This window comes from Pungitius pungitius, chromosome 12 (assembly GCF_949316345.1).
Source record: "Pungitius pungitius chromosome 12, fPunPun2.1, whole genome shotgun sequence".
Classification (NCBI taxonomy): domain Eukaryota; kingdom Metazoa; phylum Chordata; class Actinopteri; order Perciformes; family Gasterosteidae; genus Pungitius; species Pungitius pungitius.
The window spans coordinates 778,027-802,515 of record NC_084911.1 but is presented as its reverse complement, the minus strand read 5'-3'; the positions used below and the strand labels follow the sequence as shown (position 1 = coordinate 802,515).

General features: G+C 46.3%; 3 protein-coding genes across 5 annotated transcripts; 1 reads left to right on the top strand and 2 right to left on the bottom strand.

Moving 5' to 3' along the window:
* Positions 1 to 5,885: 5,885 nt before the first annotated feature.
* Positions 5,886 to 8,138, bottom strand: LOC119221143 (arylamine N-acetyltransferase, pineal gland isozyme NAT-10-like). Its single transcript, XM_037477611.2, has 2 exons — positions 7,901 to 8,138; positions 5,886 to 7,531 (listed from the first exon to the last, which is right to left on the bottom strand). Exon 2 carries the CDS (start codon positions 7,524 to 7,526, stop codon positions 6,657 to 6,659), a length of 870 nt encoding a protein of 289 aa, XP_037333508.2. The 5' UTR covers positions 7,527 to 7,531; positions 7,901 to 8,138; the 3' UTR covers positions 5,886 to 6,656.
* A 3,368-nt stretch (positions 8,139 to 11,506) lies between these two features.
* Positions 11,507 to 15,018, bottom strand: si:ch211-76l23.4 (uncharacterized). Its single transcript, XM_062566129.1, has 4 exons — positions 14,956 to 15,018; positions 13,190 to 13,330; positions 12,460 to 12,589; positions 11,507 to 11,914 (listed from the first exon to the last, which is right to left on the bottom strand). Exons 2-4 carry the CDS (start codon positions 13,314 to 13,316, stop codon positions 11,707 to 11,709), a joined length of 465 nt encoding a protein of 154 aa, XP_062422113.1. The 5' UTR covers positions 13,317 to 13,330; positions 14,956 to 15,018; the 3' UTR covers positions 11,507 to 11,706.
* A 2,066-nt stretch (positions 15,019 to 17,084) lies between these two features.
* On the top strand, positions 17,085 to 24,407 carry ift70 (intraflagellar transport 70). Of its 3 annotated transcripts, none has more exons than XM_037477049.2 (20): positions 17,085 to 17,282; positions 17,704 to 17,769; positions 17,893 to 18,102; positions 18,560 to 18,616; positions 18,749 to 18,884; positions 19,217 to 19,321; positions 19,394 to 19,522; positions 19,629 to 19,678; positions 19,954 to 20,106; positions 20,791 to 20,856; positions 20,937 to 20,990; positions 21,094 to 21,159; positions 21,290 to 21,366; positions 21,536 to 21,743; positions 21,860 to 21,907; positions 22,208 to 22,279; positions 22,617 to 22,720; positions 22,927 to 23,005; positions 23,381 to 23,510; positions 23,831 to 24,407. In XM_037477049.2, the coding sequence occupies exons 1-20, from the start codon at positions 17,235 to 17,237 to the stop codon at positions 23,965 to 23,967; spliced, it is 1,995 nt and encodes a 664-aa protein (XP_037332946.2). In that variant the 5' UTR covers positions 17,085 to 17,234; the 3' UTR covers positions 23,968 to 24,407. The 3 variants fall into 3 exon arrangements, with proteins under 3 accessions (XP_037332946.2, XP_037332945.2, XP_037332947.2); XM_037477048.2 differs by having other exon boundaries at positions 21,860 to 21,940; XM_037477050.2 differs by lacking the exon at positions 21,860 to 21,907.
* Positions 24,408 to 24,489: the final 82 nt, after the last annotated feature.

Here is a 24,489-nt window from a genome sequence, read left to right as displayed (position 1 = left end):
TAAAGAGATATTGACAGTCCATTTAAATCCCACGTTGTTTATTTGATTAGTTTATGAATGAATGAGAAGTGCTTTATTTGACTTTTTGCTTTCAGGTTTTTAGAAACACTCGTCAATGATTTACATAAATGTCATTAAAACAGATCAGAGGAAGCCAACGGTATCGTGAACGATTCACAAGGAGAAAGAAAAAGATGAATCAATGAACTGGTGTCTAAATGAATAGATGAAGTGATTAATTAGTGACGTGATGAAGTGATTAATAGACAAACAGGATGTTAAAACAGAGATTGAAATGGAACTTGTTTAGCCGACATGCATTCATTTATTCACTCACATTGTTTGAGTGTGTGTGTGTGTGTGTGTGTGTGTGTCTGTGTGTGTGTGTGTGTGTCCTACGATGTGTGATTGATGGCTGCAGCTGTGGAGACGGAGACAGGAAGTGACAAGAGGAGGAGATGAAAATGATGGATTAATATTCAACCCGCTCAGTGTCCCTCTGGTCTCTGGTCCCGCTGCAGAGACAAGAGACGGAGACAAGAGACAAGAGACGGAGAATAGAGACGGAGACAAGAGACAAGAGACGGAGAATAGAGACAGAGAATAGAGACAGAGAATAGAGACAGAGAATAGAGACAGAGAATAGAGACAGAGAATAGAGACGGAGAATAGAGACAGAGAATAGAGACAAGAGACGGAGAATAGAGACGGAGACAAGAGACAAGAGACGGAGAATAGAGACAGAGAATAGAGACAGAGAATAGAGACAGAGAATAGAGACGGAGAATAGAGACAGAGAATAGAGACAGAGAATAGAGACGGAGAATAGAGACAGAGAATAGAGACAGAGAATAGAGACAGAGAATAGAGACGGAGAATAGAGACAGAGAATAGAGACAGAGAATAGAGACAGAGAATAGAGACAGAGAATAGAGACAGAGAATAGAGACGGAGAATAGAGACAGAGAATAGAGACAGAGAATAGAGACGGAGAATAGAGACAGAGAATAGAGACAGAGAATAGAGACAGAGACTAGAGACAGAGAATAGAGACGGAGAATAGAGACAGAGAATAGAGACGGAGAATAGAGACAAGAGGCGAGAGACAAGAGACGGAGAATAGAGACAGAGAATAGAGACGGAGAATAGAGACAAAGAATAGAGACAGAGAATAGAGACGGAGAATAGAGACAGAGACTAGAGACAGAGAATAGAGACAGAGAATAGAGACGGAGAATAGAGACAGAGAATAGAGACAGAGAATAGAGACGGAGAATAGAGACAGAGAATAGAGACAGAGAATAGAGACAGAGAATAGAGACAGAGACTAGAGACAGAGAATAGAGACAGAGAATAGAGACGGAGAATAGAGACAGAGAATAGAGACAGAGAATAGAGACAGAGAATAGAGACGGAGAATAGAGACAGAGAATAGAGACAGAGAATAGAGACAGAGACTAGAGACAGAGAATAGAGACGGAGAATAGAGACAGAGAATAGAGACAGAGAATAGAGACAGAGAATAGAGACGGAGAATAGAGACAGAGAATAGAGACAGAGAATAGAGACAGAGACTAGAGACAGAGAATAGAGACGGAGAATAGAGACAGAGAATAGAGACGGAGAATAGAGACAAGAGGCGAGAGACAAGAGACGGAGAATAGAGACAGAGAATAGAGACGGAGAATAGAGACAAAGAATAGAGACAGAGAATAGAGACGGAGAATAGAGACAGAGACTAGAGACAGAGAATAGAGACAGAGAATAGAGACGGAGAATAGAGACAGAGAATAGAGACAGAGAATAGAGACAGAGACTAGAGACAGAGAATAGAGACAGAGAATAGAGACGGAGAATAGAGACAGAGAATAGAGACAGAGAATAGAGACAGAGAATATAGACGGAGAATAGAGACAGAGAATAGAGACAGAGAATAGAGACAGAGAATAGAGACAGAGACTATAGACAGAGAATAGAGACAGAGAATAGAGACAGAGAATAGAGATGGAGAATAGAGACAGAGAATAGAGACGGAGAATAGAGACAGAGACTATAGACAGAGAATAGAGACAGAGAATAGAGACAGAAAATAGAGACAGAGAATAGAGACAGAGACTAGAGACAGAGAATAGAGACAGAGAATAGAGACAGAAAATAGAGACAGAGAATAGAGACAGAGACTAGAGACAGAGAATAGAGACAGAGAATAGAGACGGAGAATAGAGACAGAGAATAGAGACAGAGAATATGGCGGCTGGAGACTGGAGAGACAAAGACACGAGGGAAAGAGACCAGAGACTGACACAGACACAGTGGTCCTTCCTTGTGTTTCTGGTGTCTCAGCTTCCTGATCCTTTGAGCCTCTATTGAAATTCACAGGGTCCATTAGCTGGGGGGTCGGGGGGGGGCTGTCAGGTGTCAGGATCAGTCAGGCGGAGCGGGGGCTTGTTACTGGAAAGCTCACCTGACTCCTTCGATCTCCTGCAGATGGAAACCACCAATTTCTGAGATTTTTTAATGAAAAACGTTGGGGGAGGTTTTCTTTTGGGGGGGGGGGGGCGTGAGGAGGCGGAAACACCCCCTAAACCTCGTCCTCGTCAGGCTCCATGTTTTATTCACACTCCCCTCGCTGCTGATCCTGATCCTTCTACACCAGGAGGCCATGAGAAGAACAACCCCCCCCCTTTACAAGAGGGGGGGTTCTGTACCGACATGTGACAAATACCTGCAGATATGTAACGTGAGAGGGGGGGGGGTGACCCTGAAGGGAAGGATCTAAGGAGGCACCTGCTCTCTTATTGGATAAGAGAGTTGTGTTTCTCACATGTTTGGTTTCTCTCTCTTTAGTTTCTTCAGAGCTGCACTTTCAGACGTCATCACGTCTTTTGCTTCTTATTGAAGAAGAACATCTTTTTAACATAAATATTTATTGATTTCTTTTGGGCTGCAGAGGCAAATTTCACTGAGAGATGAGCAGTTTTAGATCAATGCTCCCAGTGCAATGCATGCTGGGACGCGGCAGGTGTCCCGGCCAGCAGGTGAATGCTCTGTAATGATCTGGTTCAGGAGCCAGAGGAGGACTGTTTGGAGGAAGACGTTAGGATGGAGACCTCACAGAGCTCCTGACACCTTCAACACAGAGACTCAGCTGAGTCCCCCCCCCCCCCATCAGCTGGTTGCCCTGGAGACATATGCAGACATATGTACCTTATCTGAAGACCTTTAACACGACCCATCAGAAGCCGACGAGAAGCATCCAGATGTTAGAAGTTGGAGTCGGTGGGAAAGAGCTCCGAACTGAGAGGACGCTGTTCAAAGGTTCTAATTCTCCTCAACGAGGAGACATTAAATCAGCAATATGGTAATGAGGAGGACTCTTAACGTCAGATCAATGGATGCTTCTGTCTCTACAGTCAGACTCCCTCAAGTAGCCGTCTGCCTCGTCGGTTCCTCCTCCTCCTCCTTGGAGCAGGAATAACTCAGTGAGATCACGTTAGTATCGACTGGAGACGGATGGACGACGTGGACGAGTCCTCGTGGATCTGGTGTCTCCTTGTTAGCAACACATAAACAAAGTTGAGGTTCCATCAGTGAGTGAAGAACTTTTCTGGGGAAGAAAGCATTATACGCGCTGATTGACAGGTTTAGATCATAAATAAGGGCGGGGCTAGACACTGATTGACAGGTCCCTACCAGAGACATTTACAACATATTAACAATGTGAGGTGCAGATGAAGGCTTAAAATCTTCAGTCCACGAGCTGAGTGGTGACGTCACCATGACGACGTCCACCTGTTACAGGCTGTGGCGTCTTCGTCCCACAGGCTGCTTTGACCTTGGTGGGTTTAAAGCATAAAACAAATCAATGGAGGTTGTCATCCTTCCAGACAGCCGGGCGCAGGCGACTGATTGTTTCTGGGGTTGTGTGTGTGTGTGCGTGTGTGTGTGTGTGTGTGTGTGTGTGTGTGTGTGTGTGTGTGTGCGTGTGTGTGTGTGTGTATCCTCCACCTCCTGGTTCACCGTGTTCAGATTAGACCTTCAGATGCCACGAGGGCAAAATTAATCAAATTAGGGCAAAGATGGACCAACGACCTCCATTCTGTCTTCACACATACTTCAACACACACACACACACACACACTCATTTAAATGAGTTTGACCAATTGAAAGAAGGAGGAAATGGTGCATTTGTTTTTGGGTCTATTTTCTGCGGTGGATGAATCCTCATTCTGACTGAGTCAAAATAAACTGCAGCATGTTGATGATGATGAGGATGAAGGAACAACCTGTCAATCAGCTTTATTTGACCCTAAATGGCCCACTATACAGGGAGAGGGACCAGTATCAGACACAAAGCGGTGACTTCCCCCCCCCGCAGAGGTGCTGTTGGGGGGGGGTCACAGCAGGGAAAGGTGGACACCTGACTGACAGGTGTCTCATCCTCTCGGAGGGATTCTCTCACCCTGACAGACGACCAGCGGCGTCCTGTTCGATTCCCACAGGAACAACGCTTCCTGCGGGGGGGCGACGTTTAAAGGTCGGTGGTGCAGGATGAGCGATGGCGTCTGTCTGTGGTCTGTGATTTGAATAAGACGGCTCTGACCTGCAGGTCCAGATGTTCGGCACGAAGGGTCCAGCAGAGACGAGGTCACACGTTCAAACAAAAAGAAAATAAGCTTAGCAAGTGAAAATATTTATTAGACTCAATACACGTTTTATATTCTGCTGATCAGTGAGCCGTGAAATGCACACACACACACACACACACACACACACTCACACACACACACACACACACACACACACACACACACACACACACTCACACACACTCACCAACACACCTACAAAGCCACTCGCGGCGGGAAGCATCTGGTCCAGTGAGGACGCAGGTGTTGGAGTGTGACACCGACCACCTGGCCCTCCTTTAAGTACCCTTTTATAGATGAAATGAATGTGTGTGTGTGTGTGTGTCTCATCAAAGTTCTGACCCTGCAGAGGCTCTTAATTAAAACACCTGTCTCCTTTTTCTCTGTGAGACTTGTCCATCAAATCATCGATGAAAAAGACCTACGGTGCCTGTGTGTGTGTGTGTGTGTGTGTGTGTGTGTGTGAGTGTGTGTGTGTGTGTGTGTGTGTGTGTGTGTGTGTGTGTGTGTGTGCGTGTGTGTGTGTGTGTGTGTGTGTGTGTGTGTGTGTGTGTGTGTGTGTGTGTGTGTGGGATGACAGCGGAGGCTCCTCCGTGTCCCACAGGCAGAGCTCACCGTCCTTCATGCAGGAGATGCACACCTGACTCCACCCGTTCCACACAACCACCACGGTGACACAAAGACAAAATGCCAAGGACTAACATCCAAGATGGAGGCGGCGAGGGCTTCACGCCGTCATTCACGCCCCGAAAGCTCAGAGAAATCAGTTCAGAGAAGAAGAACTGGCGCCTGCACACATCTCTAAGATGTGACACTGTGAGTGTCTTATTTCCATATTTAATACTTTTATCTCTTTCAAAGGAAAGAGGCTTCATTGTGGATGGAAAGTGAATATTGTTAGTGTTTGTGCAGCTTCTTTATGCTGATCATACGTACAGACGGTGTTGTGCCATATTTTGGGTGAACGTGAACTGAACGTACTGCATTAATGCTCGATGAACGTCACTGTGAACTCGTTCTTTCAGGTTAACGTTGTTCAAAAAGGTTGCCAGATTTCTATAGAATGTGTGAACTGAACTTTGCTCTATATGCTAACGTCCATCCAAAGCTTCCTGTCTCCTTCTTCTCCCTTCCCCAGCATGCCGTTCACTGTCTGGATGATCTTTACTGTGACCCTCTAGATTAACCCACTAACTCCATATTAACTGCATTCTTTTCCTGTTCCTGTGTTTTTAGTTCAAGTGGCCTATCCAGCTTTTTCATAGATGTGCTTGCTGCTGATCCATAAGCCACACAAATAAAAGGATCTAAAATGGATCTAATTCACTGTAAATGACTTTTAAAGAAGTGATGCACCCCATCAATTGTTTTAATATGCACAGCATGTCCCTAAAACCACATACCTGAAAACGTCAAGTGTTCCCTTTTCAAACTCTTTCATTCCAAACTTTGGTACTTTTGACTCTGACTTGAACATCATCCAGGCTCTTTCCTCATAAAATAAAAGGTATTTGTTTATGGTATTCACAACATGACAATGACCATCTCAACTAATTTTCCCATAAGATTCCAGTCTTTCATCAGCTAAACTTCGATGGGGCCCAAGAATATCTTTTAGCTCATTTGTGTGTCAGAACAAAAATATACATCCAGGCATATTATTTAATAAAAATCAGTGAGAGAATAGACAGAGCACAGATGACATTTCAGCAAATCAGTCCATAGTATCATGTAGAAAGCTTTATAAATGTATGTTTTTTTGACAAATAACACATTGCGGTTTTATATGACCAAAAACACATTTTAAGAATGACCTGTCTGCTTGTAGCATTAAGAAAAGAAAACAAACTGATTACATTTTTGATGTACATTAGATTACATTTAAGGCACTGCTCATGTTTCAAATAGACAATTCGTCAACATGCTGCTCCACCTGGTTGGCTGTTAGATGGTCACAGGTTGAGGGATCTTTCCAGATCCATTTTCAAACTGCACCTGTGTAGGAATTCAGAATGTGAAGTATGACTTGTTGTTGAGAGGCTGCAGTTTGTTCTGCAGCTTTATATTGAACTTTGCAAGAAGAATTTGTTCTATCTCATCATCCATTAGGTTTCTTATGTCTAAGACGTCCACTCCTTCGTCGGGTTTGTAGGTGACCTCCCCGTAGGTCCAGCCAATCAGGGCTCTGAATCCTGTTGGTGCTTGCAAAGAGCAGATGGACTTATTGGTGAAGAGTGACGTCTCATTCTGGAGTTTGCGGTTTATCTCAAGGAAATGCTCGGCCCCCCGAGGCACCAAGGTGAAGTTGTACATCTGATTGGTTTCGTTCCTGTTCACCAGACTTGATTTGGCAAACTCTGTATTGAGAACATCAGGCTTTCTACCAGTTTTCTCCAGCACCCACACGTCCCCCTGGTCAAGGAGGCGAAAGACACCTGCTGCCTGTGGTTGGTCCATTCCAGAGACCAGCTCCAGGGGCTCCCACAATTGGAAAGACATGCCGAAGCTGACATCTGTTATGTAAGCCTTTCCATCGATGACAACCTTGTTGATGAAATGAGAATTAAGGGGGCCAAAATCATTGAGGACACTGTTGAAAACTCTGGAGCCCAGCGACGTGGTGTCGTATCCCATTTCTCTCAGCACCCAGCCAAACAGGAAGTTGTTCTCAAGGCACCAACCTCCACGGCGGCGCCTCACAATCTTGTTGAAAGTGGCTTCCAGGTCCATGACGTTCTTTTCACCACAGTGAAGGCTGAGGTTTTCAAATGGGACGGACATGACGTGCTGTTTGTGGATCAACTTCAGTGTTGCAAGATCCGCTTCATCAAAAGATCCGTGGAAACCAATTCTTTCAAAGTATTCCTCCAAATTCATCTTGCCTGTAAAATAAAAAAGACAATACAGAATATCATTTTCTAAAAAGCCCTGAATAAAAACCACTAGCAATCTCCACTATCCATCGTTTGTATGTTATATGGGTATTGTGCTGATGTATAAAAAGGCACCATGAATCATGGCAGAGCTTCTTCTGAACAAACTTTTAACATTAGAAGCAGAACACCAACATTATGAAAACGCCATGAAAGATGTATCAAGTGTCGTCTTTTTTTTAGGAAACTAATGTTAAAATGTGGAAAACATTTCACCACAGGTTTTGTTTTGTCAAAATGTCACCAAAATGCAAACGAGCCGAATCAGCGAACGCAAACTGCAAGTCAGCACATCGCAAAAGTGAACAGGATACAAACCTTATGGGAACGGAAAAATCCAAATGTAAAACTCAAGATCATCTGAAGTCCACTCAAGACAGTGGCTCTTTCTCAATGTGCGTTCTTCTTGTGTGGACTTTTGTTCTCGTAGACTTGTCTCGTAGAAATCAGTCGCGGCCCGAGTTCTGTTCCGATTCTAAAGTCCGCATCTGGCCGAGAACGGTCATAATACCCGGATGTGACTCGCCCGTTTTACCGGGCATGCATCGGAGCAGCTCGTCTCTTCTCTGGAGCCAAATATCCCAGAATGCATTTCACCTCAGCAACAGGCAACAAAATAAACGCAACTCTAAGTCAACGTTTATAAATACTACTCTATTTAAGTAACGGAATGTAATTTTAGAACTTTTTCAGATGAGAAGTTAGTTAGTAAAAAGGGCCTCACAACATATAAAGAGCAGAGTAAAGCAGATGAACTGAATGATTTCTTTTTGAGGTTTGATACACAGGATTTTTCTTTGGAAAACAATAATGTATTCCAGTCATTAATAAGTGATCTGTGTTCTAGATTAGTAGTTGATCCCCTCATAATTCAGTCAATCTTTGGCCATGTATGTAAAAAGAAATCTGCAGGCCCTCCTTAAAACCTTTGCTGCAGAGTGAACCCCTGCATGGTGCCCTGGGTTTCAGACAGTGTTGTGCCTGAACGCACTCATGTAGAAAGTACACATTTATATACACATTTATATACACATTTATATACATATTTATATACATATTTATATGCACATTTATTCCTTTCCGAGGTTTAAGGATCACATTCTGGGGTTTGTGTCGTTTCCGGTTCACTGATTTTACACCAGAAGGACCAGCAGCTCCGGTTGGGACTGATTGGACAAATCCGTCCTCGCTGAGACGCTCCCAAGCGGAGCTGACAAACACGATCAGAGACGGAGACGTCCCCCGGGACACTGAACCCAGATCCCTTCTCCGTGAACTAATATCCAGCGTGAGACCATCTCTGCAGAACCACCACCAACCTTTAATAAGTCTCATGTCTCGCAGAGATGGACAGATGTGGATCAACAGGTGGTTGAACAGGAGGGGACGCTTCTCTCCGTTGACTTTGCTCATATAAACATCTGGTTTGATGCATAACGAGGTATTTAATTACCAGCATTGTTCAGCTCCTTTCACTCCACAGTCAAACCACATGGACTCCATGTTTAAATGTGGCAGCTGGTGAAATACTTTCAACCACAAACATATTTCATCTCCAATGTGTTAAATACTGTAATATGTTCCAGATGATTTAGTAAATCTAAGAATCTTGTAATTTAAGATTTAAGATAAAAAGAATTCCACAGAGAAATTTAGTTACATTACAAATAGTACATTGTCACATGTCATTTTATATTCCGTGATTTTAATGCGTTTAAATATATTTATTCATCTATATTTATTAATTCATCTTTTTTTTACACTTTTCCGAGAGTACAAATAAAATACAATAAAATTGTATAAAACTATGAGGCCTAAAAAGCTTGAATTTCAAAATAAACGTTGCTCTCGCTGCACCACAGATGCTCCAGCTGTGAGGTGAAGGTGCATCTGGTCGTTGTGGGACCGTCACGAGCCGCCGCTTCCCATCAGCCCCACAGAGCCATGACATGCGTGTGTGTGTGTGTGTGTGTCTGTGTGTGTGTGAACAGATAAAAGAATCCATCTGAAGGACCATTTTTCTCTTCAGGTGTCTCCTTGTTGATCAAAGTGATCGATCGCCTCCGGCTCCCAATCTGTCCCCGGGTGTCCTCTCGTCTCCGGGGTGTCCTCTCGTCCCCGGGGTGTCCTCTCGTCCCCGGGGTGTCCTCTCGTGTCAGCTGACTACGAGCTCCTTCAGCTGGTTTACATGAAAGTTAGCCGTTAGCCGCTGTTAGCTGCTGCAACACCTTCTGCTGTTTGTGACTCACTGCCAAAAGTCTCCAGAGTCCCCAAACAAATTAACAAGACTCCCGACCAGTCCAGCTGTCAGCGGCTTTGTTTCCAACGTAACCCCTCTGAGTGTGTGTGTGTGTGTGTGTGTGTGTGTCGGTAGCTCAGCTCACACACACACACACACAGTTGGCTAAGGAGCCTGTGGCATCTGGGACTGGGATTAAAAGGCCTGACAGGGAGATGGAGGACGGATTAGTGCGCCTGCCTCCGGCTGCAGGATTCGGAGCCTGAACGTCTGCTGCAAATAACTGAAGAGGAAAAGCACTCGATTCCAAACTGTTTCAAACCGGAGATCCTCTGAAACAACAGCTGAAGGGAGACTTTTCATCAAGCCCCGCTAACACGGCTAATGAAAAAGCTGTTTGAACCGCTCTCACCACGGAAACATCTCCGTGAGGCCGCCGACCTCTGACCCCTCCCTCCCTGGATGTTTCTGCAGGATGCTCATGATCTCACTCAACAAAAAGACTCAAATGAGAAAACCTCTCGGTTTCTCTTGAAGACTGAAGCTGAGTGATTGATTCTGTTTTTTGCATCTTTTAGTTCTTCACCTGTATTACATTTTATTTGCTTTTTCTCCATCTCAGCTCTCCTCCCGTGAAACATAAAACATAGATTATCGCATTTGTCTGAGGGGGGGCTCACCTGTCGGGGGGGGGGGGGAGACGGGAGATTGCATCATCATTCCCGGCCTCACTATTGGTCGATAAAGCAAACTGACTTTTATTAGATGGCGAGATTTCTTTTTCCCTCGTATGAATAAGAAGAAAAAGAACAGCGGGTGAAAGATGAGTGAAGCTTCATGGAGCCGTCGAGGGGAACATCGACTCAGGCAGGACGATGGAATCGCTCTCTCTCACACACACACACACACACACACACACACACACACACTCACTGTAATGCACTCTGGGTCTCTGAATAGGTTCAGTCTGAGCAGAATGCATTAAAGCAGCAGTGTGTCTCTTCCTGTCTCCTGAGGACATTTCAGTCTGCTTCCTGTGTGGCTCCAGTAGGAGGTTGAATCAGAGTCTACATCTGCAGGAGGAGGGTAAGTAACTAAGTGTTTAGTTAAACCTGTTGGTGTTGGTTCAGTTTATTTAAACCACTTTAGAAGCTTAAGGATTCAGTCAGATTGCGTCTCAATTTATCCTCCACAGAGAATCTGTTTTATTGCAACATTTGCTTTATGTTTTCATCCGATCAAAGTGCCTCCATCACTGCGACCTCTACGCCGCGTTGACTGACAGGCGATGGTGGCGCATCAAGCAGCGTGATGCTCTGCGAGCCACAAGGTTGGTGGTTTGAATCCCAGCTGCCCCGTGTGGAAGTGTCCCTGAGCAGGACACCTGACCCCTAACTGCTCCCCAGTCAAAATGTGACGCACGGGTTTAAAAATGTAATGTAAGTCACTTTGGATAAAAGCATCAGCTAAATGACATGTGACGTAATGACGGATGCTCTGACCAATAAGAGAGCAGAAGGCGGGTCCTATGATGAAGACACTGCCTCGGCATTATGTAGGGCATGACTCCTTGTGAGCTCACATCTCAAGGTCAGAGGTCAAGGATCCCTGAGAGTCTCTCACCATGGAGCAATGTTTACGTTCACCAGCGTCTTCTGAAGAAAACAAGAGACTGAAAAAAGAAATCAATGCAATGAGAGAGTTTATTCACTCAATATGTGAAGTTTAAAAAGGAGGTTGAACTAAAAATGAGACTAGACTATTGTGCGTTTTATTTTGTTACTCTGTTGGTTTTACCGTGGACTTCCTGTTGTCCTCCAGTCCCGCCCCAACCAAACAATGCAATGCGTGCAAGAAGAAGAAGAAGAAAAGGAACGTTGGCTGCCTAGGAAGTGGTCTTCTTCTTTATCAGCCTCCTCCCGGTCTGTCTGGGGACAGGGGGCGGGGCCTGGGCGGCGTTGGCGCGGTCAGCCTTGACCTCGTCGATGAAGGTCTCTATGGTGGAGAACTTCTCGGTGAGGTCGCCGAGGTGAGCCTTCAGGGCGTTGAACTCCTTGTAGAGGTCGTCGAGAGCCTCGGACAGCGGCTGGATCCTGGGGGGGAGGCGGGGGATGGGGGGGGGGGGGGGGGGAGGTTCACTCTGTGGGTGGTTCATGGGACGTTCTCTCTTTTTCTTTTCCGTCTCTGCTTCACCGTCTTTTCACAGAATACATTAAAATAAACGGGTCATGATGCTGTAATGGAAAACATTGTGCATCAATGAACTGTTTTATAGTATTCATTATATTTAGACCGCTCGACTGAGAAGTGTAATTACACACTCAGCATCGATCGGAGGGATGATTGTCAGAAAACATCACTGAAACGGGAGACAGTAACCATGGCGACCAGGCTACCATCAGTTCACTATGGTCAGTAACACAGCGGAAGAAAGAAGTCAACCTACGATACCATGGCAACGGAGAAAAAAATAGAGATTAGCTTGTCAAAGATTAATAAATATTTAAAATGTGTGTGTAATGTGTGAAAAAAAGGATATGATGTTACCATGTGATACGTTACAATGCATTAGAGTACGTCATGACCCCTTCCTGTCCTCCCGATCGGTTGACCCCTCAGGTGACCCCCCCCCTCCTACCTGGCGTAGTCGGGTAGCAGCGCCTGGTGGTCGTTCTGCAGCAGGCCCCTCATCTGGGCCAGGATGTCGAACCTCCAGTTGTCCAGGATGAGAGTCAGGTTGGCCACGCCGCGCATGTTCACCCTCTCAGCTGAGACCACAGATCACATCACAACGGTGTAAACAAGTGATGGGTGAGCTACTAGCTTAGTGTTAACAGTCAAGGTCAGTCAGTTGGTGTGCCAACTTAACGCCAAAGTCAAGACACGTCTATGGGAGCAGAGGAGTCGCCCCCTGCTGGTCACTACACAGAAGTAGAGTCATTTCCTCATAGACGCCTATGGGAGCAGAGGAGTCGCCCCCTGCTGGTCACTACACAGAAGTAGAGTCATTTCCTCATAGACGTCTATGGGAGCAGAGGAGTCGCCCCCTGCTGGTCACTACACAGAAGTAGAGTCATTTCCTCATAGACGTCTATGGGAGCAGAGGAGTCGCCCCCTGCTGGTCACTACACAGAAGTAGAGTCATTTCCTCATAGACGTCTATGGGAGCAGAGGAGTCGCCCCCTGCTGGTCACTACACAGAAGTAGAGTCATTTCCTCATAGAGGTCTATGGGAGCAGAGGAGTCGCCCCCTGCTGGTCACTACACAGAATGCAGCTGCCCTCACATCTAAAGCTGTGACGTCATCACACTGAGCCCTGACCTTGACCTTTGACCCCGGGTAAACAGAGAGTAATCTGGGTGCTCACAGCCGTCTCTGTAGTTCCACTCGTCCGTGGACGTGCTCGTCGAGGCCGGGCGTCGCCTCTGGCCGAGGACCGTCACCGTGGCAACGGCCAGCACCAGCAGCAGCAGCACGTTCAGACTGGGGGCCATGGTTGGACCAGCACCTGGGGGGGGGGACACGCACACACTCCGGCTGATTCATTTCAATAATGAATATTTAGGCCTCGTGACAGAGACGCTGGTGTTGTTGTCACCTTGTGAGTGTGTGTGTGTGTGTGTGTGTGTGTGACCTTGATGATGTCACTTTGATAGATTCACAACAGTGAGAGATGCCGTTACAAAACTTTTCAGATGTCTCGTTGAGAAGTAAATGAATGTCAAGTCTGAAGGTAGGAGTGGTTGCATAATAAACACACACACACGCACACACACACACACACACGCACGCACACGCACACGCACACACACACACACACTCTACGCCCCCTGACTCTAATTTTCATGCAGGACGTGGAGTGATTCCATGTCTCCTTGTTGAATAAAATGTGCATTATAAAATGTGTCAATCCTTCTAACTTCTAGAAAGAAATAACACAAAATTCTATATTTTGAAGTAGCTCAACTTTCTCTATTATTTCAAGTGATAATTACTAATGTTTGATCATTTTGATTTAACGCATCAGTTGTCGTCCTTATTCTGTTTACTTACTGTTTCGCTGCACAGCCTGACTCAGCATTCTGCAGGTATTACACCCCCCCCCCCTTCCTGAGTCTCCCCAGCGCTGGAAGGAAGCCCGCGGCTGCACTAAGGAACAAGTCCAGGCCTGGGGGGGGCGGACCTGCCCCGTGCAAACGACTCCACACACAAAACTCGATTAATACTACGAAGATTCAGTCTCCACGAAGAGCTTCCTCTTTGAGGTGAAGGTGGACAGATGTCTCCTCCCTGCAGCCTGAGCCTCTCAGCGTTAGCGACTCATGTGACGACGTAGAAGTCAACTCCATCCTTCTCCACCCGTCAGCCTTCAAGTGGCCCGAACCCAGAGCCAGTGGGACCACCTTCCCCGAGCCGGTTCATGGTGACGCAGGGATTAGGGAGACTAATTTGTTTAATAGAAACTACATTGAGCAGCTTTCAGGGGAAATCGCTGTGAGGGACAGACAGGAAGTCAGACCGCATTGAGAGACGCACCAACGCCATGACCTTAAACACAACCTGAGCTCCAGTCGAACCGGGGACTCCCGAATCCATCAGTGGATATCACTCGATGCAGAATGATCCGAAACAACAATCTCCCTCTCTCTCTCTCTCTCTCTCTCTCTCTCTCTCTGCTGCATGTTTCCTCAAAGGCTTCTTTTTCTATTTTTTCAAGCCACCAAACTCTCATCAGCACTAACTAACACTATCAGTCTGGAACCATGAAATAAGTTTGGCTCCGCGGTGGCAGAATTTCAGAGTTTAATTTAATATTCAAACAGCAGACGCCTGACTCAAATTCCTGCTCAGTACTAAAAAAAGAGTCCGGCGTGCATTACACGTATGTGCAGGATACGCTCATATTTATTTCACAGCAGCTGCAATAATGAGAGAGTTTTTCAGCTTTTTAACCATTAAAGCGCCTCTTTTTTTACTTGGATTGTTTTGGTTTCAACTCAAATGAAGCAACTTTAAACACAAAGGAAATGAAGCTTACCAGTCAATCTGGATACTGTTTGTAATCATTTGAGCTGAAGCTGTGCTAATAAATCAAAATGATCGATCCGTCTCTGCACAAACATACCTGTGTACCTGCGTGAGTCTCAGCTCTTCTCCTGCACAGCTTCCTGTACGGTCCCACCAGAAGGTAGTGGCAAGAGGCAGAGCAGAGCAGACAGACCGGGGCAACACACACACCCACACACACACACACACACGCTAACCCGTCATTATGGAGGCCCGGTGGTCAAAACTGTTTGAGGTCTGAGGCAACGCTCCAGCACCTTCGGTTTCATCCGCTTCGACCACTGCGTGTGTGTGTGTGTGTGTGTGTGTGTGTGTGTTGTTCTTCACATTCACATCCTGAATCCTTCAGAAATGAGATCATCGGTGGTTTCTAACATTCTGTCTTTGTGCGCTGAGACACAGAAAAGCTCTAAAAGAAGGAAATCATTTGATTTAAAGTTGTGACTTGTTTTACGCAGCTTAGTTTCATTTATTTTGAGCAGTTTTACCTCTGAAAATCTGTGTTTACACTCACCGGCCACTTTATTAGGTACACCTGTCCAACTGCTTGTTAACACTTAATTTCTAAGCAGCCAATCACATGGCGGCAACTCAGTGCATTTAGGCATGTAGACATTGTCAAGACAATCTCCTGCAGTTCAAACCGAGCATCAGTATGGGGAAGAAAGGTGATTTGAGTGACTTTGAACGTGGCATGATTGTTGGTGCCAGAAGGGCTGGTCTGAGTATTTCAGAAACTGCTAATCTACTGGGATTTTCACGCACAACCATCTCTAGGGTTTACAGAGAATGGTCCGAAAAAGAAAAAACATCCAGTGAGCGGCAGTTCTGTGGGCGGAAATGCCTTGTTGATGCCAGAGGTCAGAGGAGAATGGCCAGACTGGTTCGAGCTGATAGAAGGGCAACAGTGACTCAAATAACCACCCGTTACAACCAAGGTGGGCATAAGAGCATCTCTGAACGCACAGTACGTCGAACTTTGAGGCAGATGGGCTACAGCAGCAGAAGACCACACCGGGTGCCACTCCTTTCAGCTAAGAACAGGAAACTGAGGCTACAATTTGCACAAGCTCATCGAAATTGGACAATAGAAGATTGGAAAAACGTTGCCTGGTGTGATGAGTCTCGATTTCTGCTGCGACATTCGGATGGTAGGGTCAGAATTTGGCGTCTACAACATGAAAGCATGGATCCATCCTGCCTTGTATCAACGGTTCAGGCTGGTGGTGGTGGTGTCATGGTGTGGGGAATATTTTCTTGGCACTCTTTGGGCCCCTTGGTACCAATTGAGCATCGTTGCAACGCCACAGCCTACCTGAGTATTGTTGCTGACCATGTCCATCCCTTTATGACCACAATGTACCCAACTTCTGATGGCTACTTTCAGCAGGATAAAGCGCCATGTCATAAAGCTGGAATCATCTCAGACTGGTTTCTTGAACATGACAATGAGTTCGCTGTACTCAAATGGCCTCCACAATCACCAGATCTCAATCCAATAGAGCATCTTTGGGATGTGGTGGAACGGGAGATTCGCATCATGGATGTGCAGCCGACAAATCTGCGGCAACTGTGTGATGCCATCATGTCAATATGGACCAAACTCCCTGAGGAATGCTTCCAGCACCTTGTTGAATCTATGCCACGAAGAATTGAGGCAGTTCTGAAGGCAAAAGGGGGTCCAACCCGTTACTAGCATGGGGTACCTAATAAAGTGGCCGGTGAGTGTATGTCACAATATGTTTTTCTCAAAAGCAGAAAGTTCTATTTGAGGGTCCACGTCACAGTTTAGGGTAAATAAACCACAAGATGTTTAATTTCCACATGAAATTCTAGGCTCCATCCAGAAGTTTTGTTAAATAAATGAGAATAATTTCCAGAACTGATCTCTTCCGTTTTCTGCTCCTACACTGGTTAAGGAGGAGAACCTTTTTGAGCTGTTAGTTCGTTCCCAATCCACCCAAGACGAACCATAAGGGCCTTTGTTAGTTTTGAATAACATCAATTACAAAAATATTTTAACCACTTTAAGGGAACCTGCATACTAGTGAAAGTTGTCTTAATTAAAATACATTTCAGAGAGCACATTATGTCTCTAATTGACTGTCTGTGTTCAACGGATCAATAAAGGTTTGGGAGAGGAAAAAACAAGCGGGGTCGCTTAATTCGGCTACACGATTGGCTCCTACACACGTCAGTCAGGTTTTCCATTTCCGGTCTGTCACGTTGCTTAGTAACAGCTCAAGCCCACCAAACAGAGGCTAGCTCGATGCTTTTACTTCAGGTTTTGGGGGAGCACAAAGCTACAAGTTGTTTGTTCTATTCTAAACAACTGGTTTGTAGCCATGACAGCGATAAAAGACGGAGAGTACACGGCTACGATCTACAAACTGGTGAGAAGAGTGTTTGAGTTTATGGCTAAGCTAGCGTCAGGCTACCAGCTAACACGGTGCCGAACTCCATCCAAAGAACCGTCGTTTTTGTGCTTTTAGCTCAATGACAACATACAACTTTATACACGTAACACTTTCCCAGAAGTGTTATTGAGTGCTCGTAAACGCTGCATATCTTTAAATAACCAAACAATTCAATGAAAAGTAACACGTTTGCCGTGTTATTGTCAGTTAACACAACGATAATTCATCTCAGAGTAATGATAATAATAATTATATAATCATAATAACGTTATCGGTGCTGCAGTTCAGCGTGACGTCACACAGTTGAATGGTTCCTAAAATGACTTTCGGTGAATCGAACATTTAAATATGTTTCTTTTACGGTATGAATATAACCATCATAAATAATGTGTTTCAGATAAAAGACAGCCAGTATGTGGAAGCCATTCACATCCTCAACGGGCAACTGCATAAACACGCAAAGGTAAGTGTTGATATGACACGGGCATATATAAATATATATATATATATATATATAACCCTCACCTTGTTGAGGTGTGGAGTCCATGCACAGCCCCTGTCACCCCCCCTCTGCTTTGTGTCTCAGTCCAGGGCCGCGCTCTCTCTGCTGGGTTACTGCTACTTCCACATCCAGGATTTTACCAACTCTGCAGACTGCTACGAGCAGCTCACCCAGCTGCACCCGGAGGTGGAGGAGTACAAGGTGTACTACGCCCAGGCCCTCTACAAATCCGGAGCTTATCCCGAGGCCACAAAGGCCTCCTTCGTGCTCGACAACCCCGGCAGCCACATGAAGGTACAGCGTGTTCGCAGCGTGTAGCTCACACAGCACCATGGGGTTAGAATCATGGCCGCCAACCTTTTAGCAAACACTGCTTCACAGCCGCAAGTTCTGCACAACGTGAGATGCTGCTACACACGTCCCATCACTGAGAGCTGCTGCAACAAACGGACAATTAATGCCCAACCAACGGAATGAACAAACATAAATGTGTGTTGCTCAGCAATGGGCAACACGTGTTCTCTCCAGAAGATCTAGAAACAAAATTCTGCTTTAAACGGCATTTAAGGTCATGTTGTCAGAAAGAAAAATATTCTGTAACTCCCTCAGAAGTGTGTCAATTAATTCATGAAAAGGAATTATGGATTCATGGATCACAGTCTGCGCTTCATAGGTTTTCTTAATTTCCCCCCAAAGTAAAACAAGCTGGTGCCTTTAACTAACTTTAACTCTCTCGCTCTCTCCGGCACAGATGCTGAAGCTTCAAGCCTGTATCAAATACTGCGAGGAAGATTACTCTGCTGCCAAGGTGACGAGCTCTCTGATATTACCTGTTAACTCCTATCACTACAAATGATGCCCTTTCGGTTAGGGTTAGGGATCACGAGCGTCTGCAGCACAACTCCCACACATTCCGTTTCTTTTTCCACCGGCTCCACAGTCGCTGCTGGAGCAGCTGCCCCAGGAAGACCCCGACTACGTCTACAACATGGGCTGTTTGCTGTTCCAGGACGGCAAGTACGAGGAGGCCTGCAAGAAGTTCTCCTCTGCCATGCAGGTGCTGGGATACGTTCCAGGTAGTCGACTTCGGCACGGCTACACCCGCAGGGGGCTCTGGCTCAACATGTCTGCACAGTCCGAGTCTCCATCGCCTGCAGCGCCCTTTCACTAGTGTGGCGGAAGAGTTTTCACAACTTGTAGGAAGCAAAACTTGACAAATGAGGAAAAAAATGTAAGCGGGAAACGTTTCAAACCTTTGTAGGATGGAAAAGGTGAAACTAATGATTGATATAGTTATTTTCTTACAAATGAAAACTGCACTTTGGTAGATTATCAGACCAGCAATGGCTTAAACATCATCTCTACAGGCGCCATTTAAGGTTTATCGTGTTGTCGCTCTGTCCCTCAGCGTTGTCCTACAACATCGCCCTGTGCTTCTACAGCCTGAAGAACTACCCACAGGCCGTCAAATACATCGGAGAGATCATCGAGCAGGGCATCAGGGAGCATCCAGGTAGGCCGCGGCCTCCCTCCTTACAGGCGACATGAGTCATCCCCCCTGAGCCGGCGCTGTGTTTCCCCTCAGAGCTGAGCGTGGGTTTGACCACCGACGGCATCGACGTGCACAGCGTGGGCAACACGCTGGTGCTGCACCAGACGGCCCTGATCGAGGCCTTCAACCTCAAAGCCGCCATTGAGTACCAGCTAAAGAACGGTGAGCTCCGGCTGAAGACTTTGTGTTAGTTTGGAGACAACAGGGCACCTTGAAGTGTTGATTTATTCCCTTTATCTAAGCTTGCTCCCTCTTTGTCTTCCTGCAGTGAAAGGAGCTCAGGAAGCTTTGACTGACATGCCCCCTCGATCAGAGGAGGTAACTGCCCCCCCTTTCACTCTGTGTGTGTGTGTGTGTTTGTGGGTGTGGGGGGGGGACCTGCCTGCACCTGCCCAGCGAACAGCCCGGAGAGATGAATAGAATATTAGAGCAGAGGTGTGAAGGCTTACACGGAGGTGCTGGTTTTCATCGGTCGGAGCTCTGTCCTCGGTCCGGTGAACATCTAGTGCCCCCTAGTGGAAGGAAAGAGGGACTCAAGTCCTCATCGTGGTCTCTCAGGCCCATTCACCGTGTGTGTGTGTGTGTGTTGGCAGGAGCTGGACCCGGTGACTCTCCACAACCAGGCTCTGGTCCACATGGACACGAAACCCTCGGAGGGATTTGAGAAGCTGGCCTTCCTGCTGCAGCAGCCCTCCTTCCCCCCCGTCACCTTTGGGAACCTGCTGCTGCTCTACTGCAAGCACGAGGTAGGAGGCGGCGGCTGCTGACTCCGCCCACACCCGACAGCTGGGCTTACACCTGCTCGCCCCCCCCCCCCCCCCCCCCCCCCATCCCGTACAGCTGTTGAGCTGATGCTTTTAGCTACAAACTCGTCCTCCTGGCTTTGTTTCCCCAAGAATCCGAGTCAGTTCAACTCCACACTGCGTTTAGTATTTCCACCTCGTTAGTCTTCGTTTGTGACCACAGTTATTTTAGGTTTTCCTCTTTCATCATACATACATACATGCATACATACATACACACATACATACATACACACACACACACACACACACACACACACACACACACACACACACACACACACATACATACATACATACACACACACACACACACACACACACACACACACACACACACACACACACACACACACACACACACACACACACACACACACACACACACACACACACACACACACACACACACACACACACACACACACACACACACACACACACACACACACACATACATACATACATACACACACACACACACACACACACACACACACACACACACACACACACACACACACACACACACACACACACACACACACACACACACACACACACACACACACACACATACACAACCAGTGTCACACTGTTTAACGCTGGACTCTCTTCTCCTCTCAGTACTTCGACCTGGCGGCCGACGTCCTGGCGGAGAACGCACACCTCACCTACAAGTTCCTTTCGCCGGTCAGTTCCTGCTTCCACGTGCTTCCACGAGTCATCAGAACACCCGGGTCCATGTTGACGTGTGTCTCTGTGTGTTCTAGTACATGTACGAGTTCCTGGATGCCTTGTTGACCTGCCAGACAGCACCCGAGGAGGTACTCAAACGTCCTCTTATTGAGTAGTTTTATGACATTAAAGCATGAAGATGTTCTAGTAGAATGAGCAGCTGTTAAACTGAGTTTTGTTTTTTCCTCACAGGCTTTTAGGAAGTTCGATGAGATGAATGGGAAACTGACAGAGCAGTTAAGGAAGCTGGCGAAGCAGGTTGTTTCTTTGGTCCTAACGATGACGTTTCTGTGTTTCGTTGCTTCAGTCTGACGACACGCTGCCGTTCGATGATCAATGAATGACATGTTGTGAAGTCACTTATCAGTTCTGTTCCCTCTTCTCCAAGGTGCAGGAGGCGAGGATGTCCCGAGACGATGAGGGCCAGAAGAAAGCTCTTCAGGACAACGACGTGACACAGGAGAAGTGGGTCCACACACACACACACACACACACATCAGTAAAGGGGGCAACTAGACACATGGCTTCTTGATATCTCGATAACTTAAATTTCCCTGCACACATTGTAGCAGACAAATCAAACAAATATGACGATATATACGATTCTAGTCCTAACGAATATTTATGGGCACAGGTACATCGTGGTGCTGATGGCCCAAGCCAAGATCTACTGGAACAGGGAGAACTTCCAGATGGTGGAGAAGATCTTCCGCAAGTCGGTGGAGGTGTGCAACGCGGACGACACGTGGAAGCTCAACGTGGCCCACGTGCTCTTCATGCAGAGCAAGTACAAGGAGGCCATCGGCTTCTACGAGCCCATCGTCAAGAAGCACTACGACAACGTGAGTGGGAGGCGGCCCTGCGCCCTCAGGGGTCCCTCAGGGGGTCCCTCAGGGGTCCCTCAGGGGTCCCTCAGGGGTCCCTCCGTCAGCAGCTGACAGTTTGCCTTCTGCTCCAGGTGGAGCAGTGTAACATTCAGGAGTGTCCCTGCAAGTGCAAACCCTCGGTAACCCCCAGTAACGGTGGAGAACCAGCAGCTGTGTGTTGAGTCCTCTGCACTGTCTTTACATCTGTGCATGATGTCTGTTGCCGTGGTTACCTTGTTTATTTCTGTCCACTGTTGCTTTCTGGCATCTGAAAGCCTCATTCAACAGAGTTTACTCTTATAAAGTCTGAAGTTAAGCTTTTTGAGAACTTGCATGTGCTATGGGAGATATATAGATATCAATAGCAAATATGGAAGCCTGCTTTTTGTACTGTATTTGTAACGCACTAAATATGTGTATATATTTGCGTGTGTGTGTAGATCCTGAATGTGAGCGCCGTGGTCCTGGCTAACCTGTGTGTTTCTTACATCCTGACCAGCCAGAACGAGGAGGTGAGCTACAAACAGAACTGTACCTTTACCCAGAGATATGTGTGTATATAGATATATCTTTCCATTCAAATATGTGTCTTTTATGGTATATAAGTACATGGTTTACTGTTCTGCACCATGTACATTTAGCTGATATTTACCTATTACTTAGTGACCGTGCATTGGGCTTTTAATCTTTCTTTGGTTAAAGACACAATGACCGAAGTTAAAAATGTTTTAGGAAAATCCTACTCATTAAAGCAAATACTGAACATTCATGCTTTGCCTGTAAATGTTGTCTCTCTGCACTGGACAAGTACTTGTGTGTCATGAAGGTAACATGAAGGTCCTCTGGCAGGCTGAAGAGCTGATGAGGAAGATCGAGAAAGAGGAGGAGCAGATCTCCTACGACGACCCCGACAAGAAGGTCTTCCACCTGTGCATCGTGAACCTGGTCATCGGGTGAGTCCAGAAGCTTCTGCCTGATGCTGCAGGACCGACCGGATCACAGTGAAGATCTTCAGTATTGGGTCCTTCTTCATTGTAGCGCTGCGTGACACACACCGTTACTTTATACCGTTACTTTATAGTGCACTACGGGAAAAAGCAATAAATATGTAAAAACCATGAAATAATCCAGCGTCACTGTCCACTGTGTTTTTGTTCAGGACGCTGTACTGTGCCAAGGGGAACTACGAATTTGGCATCTCTCGAGTCATCAAGAGCCTGGAGCCTTACAACAAGAAGGTCGGACATTCACCTGTCAATCAGCGTTAGGCCCCCCCCTAAAGCATCCACTCTTTATGGTCTGTTTGACTCTAAATGGACCATCATTTACTAAATGAACATCATTCTGCATTGAAGAAGACTTTAAACTAGAGACTGAGACCTCCTCACATCGACGTCTAAGGAGTCCAGTTATTACCTCTGTGACTGACTGATGAAAGGGTTGAACTCTAAAGCCCCACGTGTGGAGTCTGAGCTGCAGTCAGCTGCTTTTCATTCAGAAACGTCACCACTTCTAACAAAAATATTATCTTAAAAATATTACCATCTGTGTGTGTGTGCGTGTGTGTGTGTGTGCGTGTGCGTGTGCGTGTGTGTGTGTGTGTGTGTGTGTAGCTGGGGACAGACACGTGGTTCTACGCCAAACGCTGCTTCCTGTCTCTGCTGGAGAACATGTCCAAACACATGGTCATGCTGAAGGACGCCGTGGTCCAGGAGTGCATCCAGTTCCTGGAGCACTGTGCGGGTGAGCAGCAGCACGCACACACACACACACACACACATGCAGTGTGCTGTTGATTTATCTGATGATATCCTTCAGTTTTTAAGTCATGTTATATAAGTCTCCCTAAGAGAAGACTAGATGTATTATGTCATCCAGTGTTTATATCTATCAAAAATATTTAAATGTGCAGAACTTTCATTCAGCGATACTTTGCAGGTATTTATTTCCATGAATGAGGTTGAAAGTTTTGAAGAAACCAACATGTGAGTCCAAGGCGTTAAACCTTTAGCCATCAACGGCCCTTTGATAACGCTGCCCCCCCCCCCCCCCCCCCCATGCAGCGTACGGCCGGGAGGTTCCCGCCATCATCGAGCAGCCTCTGGAGGAAACCTGCGTCCACATCGGCAGGAACACCGTCACCTACGAGGCGCGGCAGCTCAAGGCGCTGTTCTATGAGGTCATCGGCTGGAATAAGTGATGTCATCACAGAGGAGGACGGCGCTGACCGAGCCACAGCGAGTTCTATACGTCCAAAGTCCAAGTCCAAAACATCTCCACGTTCCTACGAGTGGCTTTTGGACTTTCTGTGCCTCACACACACACACACACACACACAGACCTTTTATTTTGAAGAGCAGTGGCTCCAGGAGACCAAACGGTTGGTGTTTTTAGTGGTGAATCTTCAGAGACTCTCGACATTTATAATAATATAATAAGCTTATATTCTCTCATAGAGAACCATGTGTGTAAAGCAGACTTAGGACTTTTACTGTTTAGTTTATTCTGCTAATATGAAATACATGATGTTTGTAATGACATTCACAGTTCATGCATATATTCTTTGGTCTTTGTACAGCTGCCTCCTGGACTGTGGCTCAGACACAAGTTAAAGGAAATAAAAGCTGCAATTGTGGAAGAAAGATATTTTAGTTTTTAGATAAATACAATAATGATTCAGTCAGGCTTTTAATGGTGAATATCAATCTGTGGTTAAGGATGT

Excerpts from the sequence above, each read along its gene's own strand:
- LOC119221143 (XM_037477611.2), bottom strand. The coding sequence starts at position 7,526 with ATGAATTTGGAGGAATACTTTGAAAGAATTGGTTTCCACGGATCTTTT.
- si:ch211-76l23.4 (XM_062566129.1), bottom strand. The coding sequence starts at position 13,316 with ATGGCCCCCAGTCTGAACGTGCTGCTGCTGCTGGTGCTGGCCGTTGCC. Across the intron at positions 12,590-13,189 it reads GTGGAACTACAGAGACGGCT|CTGAGAGGGTGAACATGCGC; the intron begins GTGAGCACCCAG and ends CTGTGGTCTCAG. Across the intron at positions 11,915-12,459 it reads CTGCTACCCGACTACGCCAG|GATCCAGCCGCTGTCCGAGG; the intron begins GTAGGAGGGGGG and ends CCTCCCCCCCAG.
- ift70 (XM_037477048.2), top strand. The coding sequence starts at position 17,235 with ATGACAGCGATAAAAGACGGAGAGTACACGGCTACGATCTACAAACTG. Across the intron at positions 17,770-17,892 it reads AACTGCATAAACACGCAAAG|TCCAGGGCCGCGCTCTCTCT; the intron begins GTAAGTGTTGAT and ends TTTGTGTCTCAG. Across the intron at positions 23,006-23,380 it reads TGGAGCCTTACAACAAGAAG|CTGGGGACAGACACGTGGTT; the intron begins GTCGGACATTCA and ends GTGTGTGTGTAG.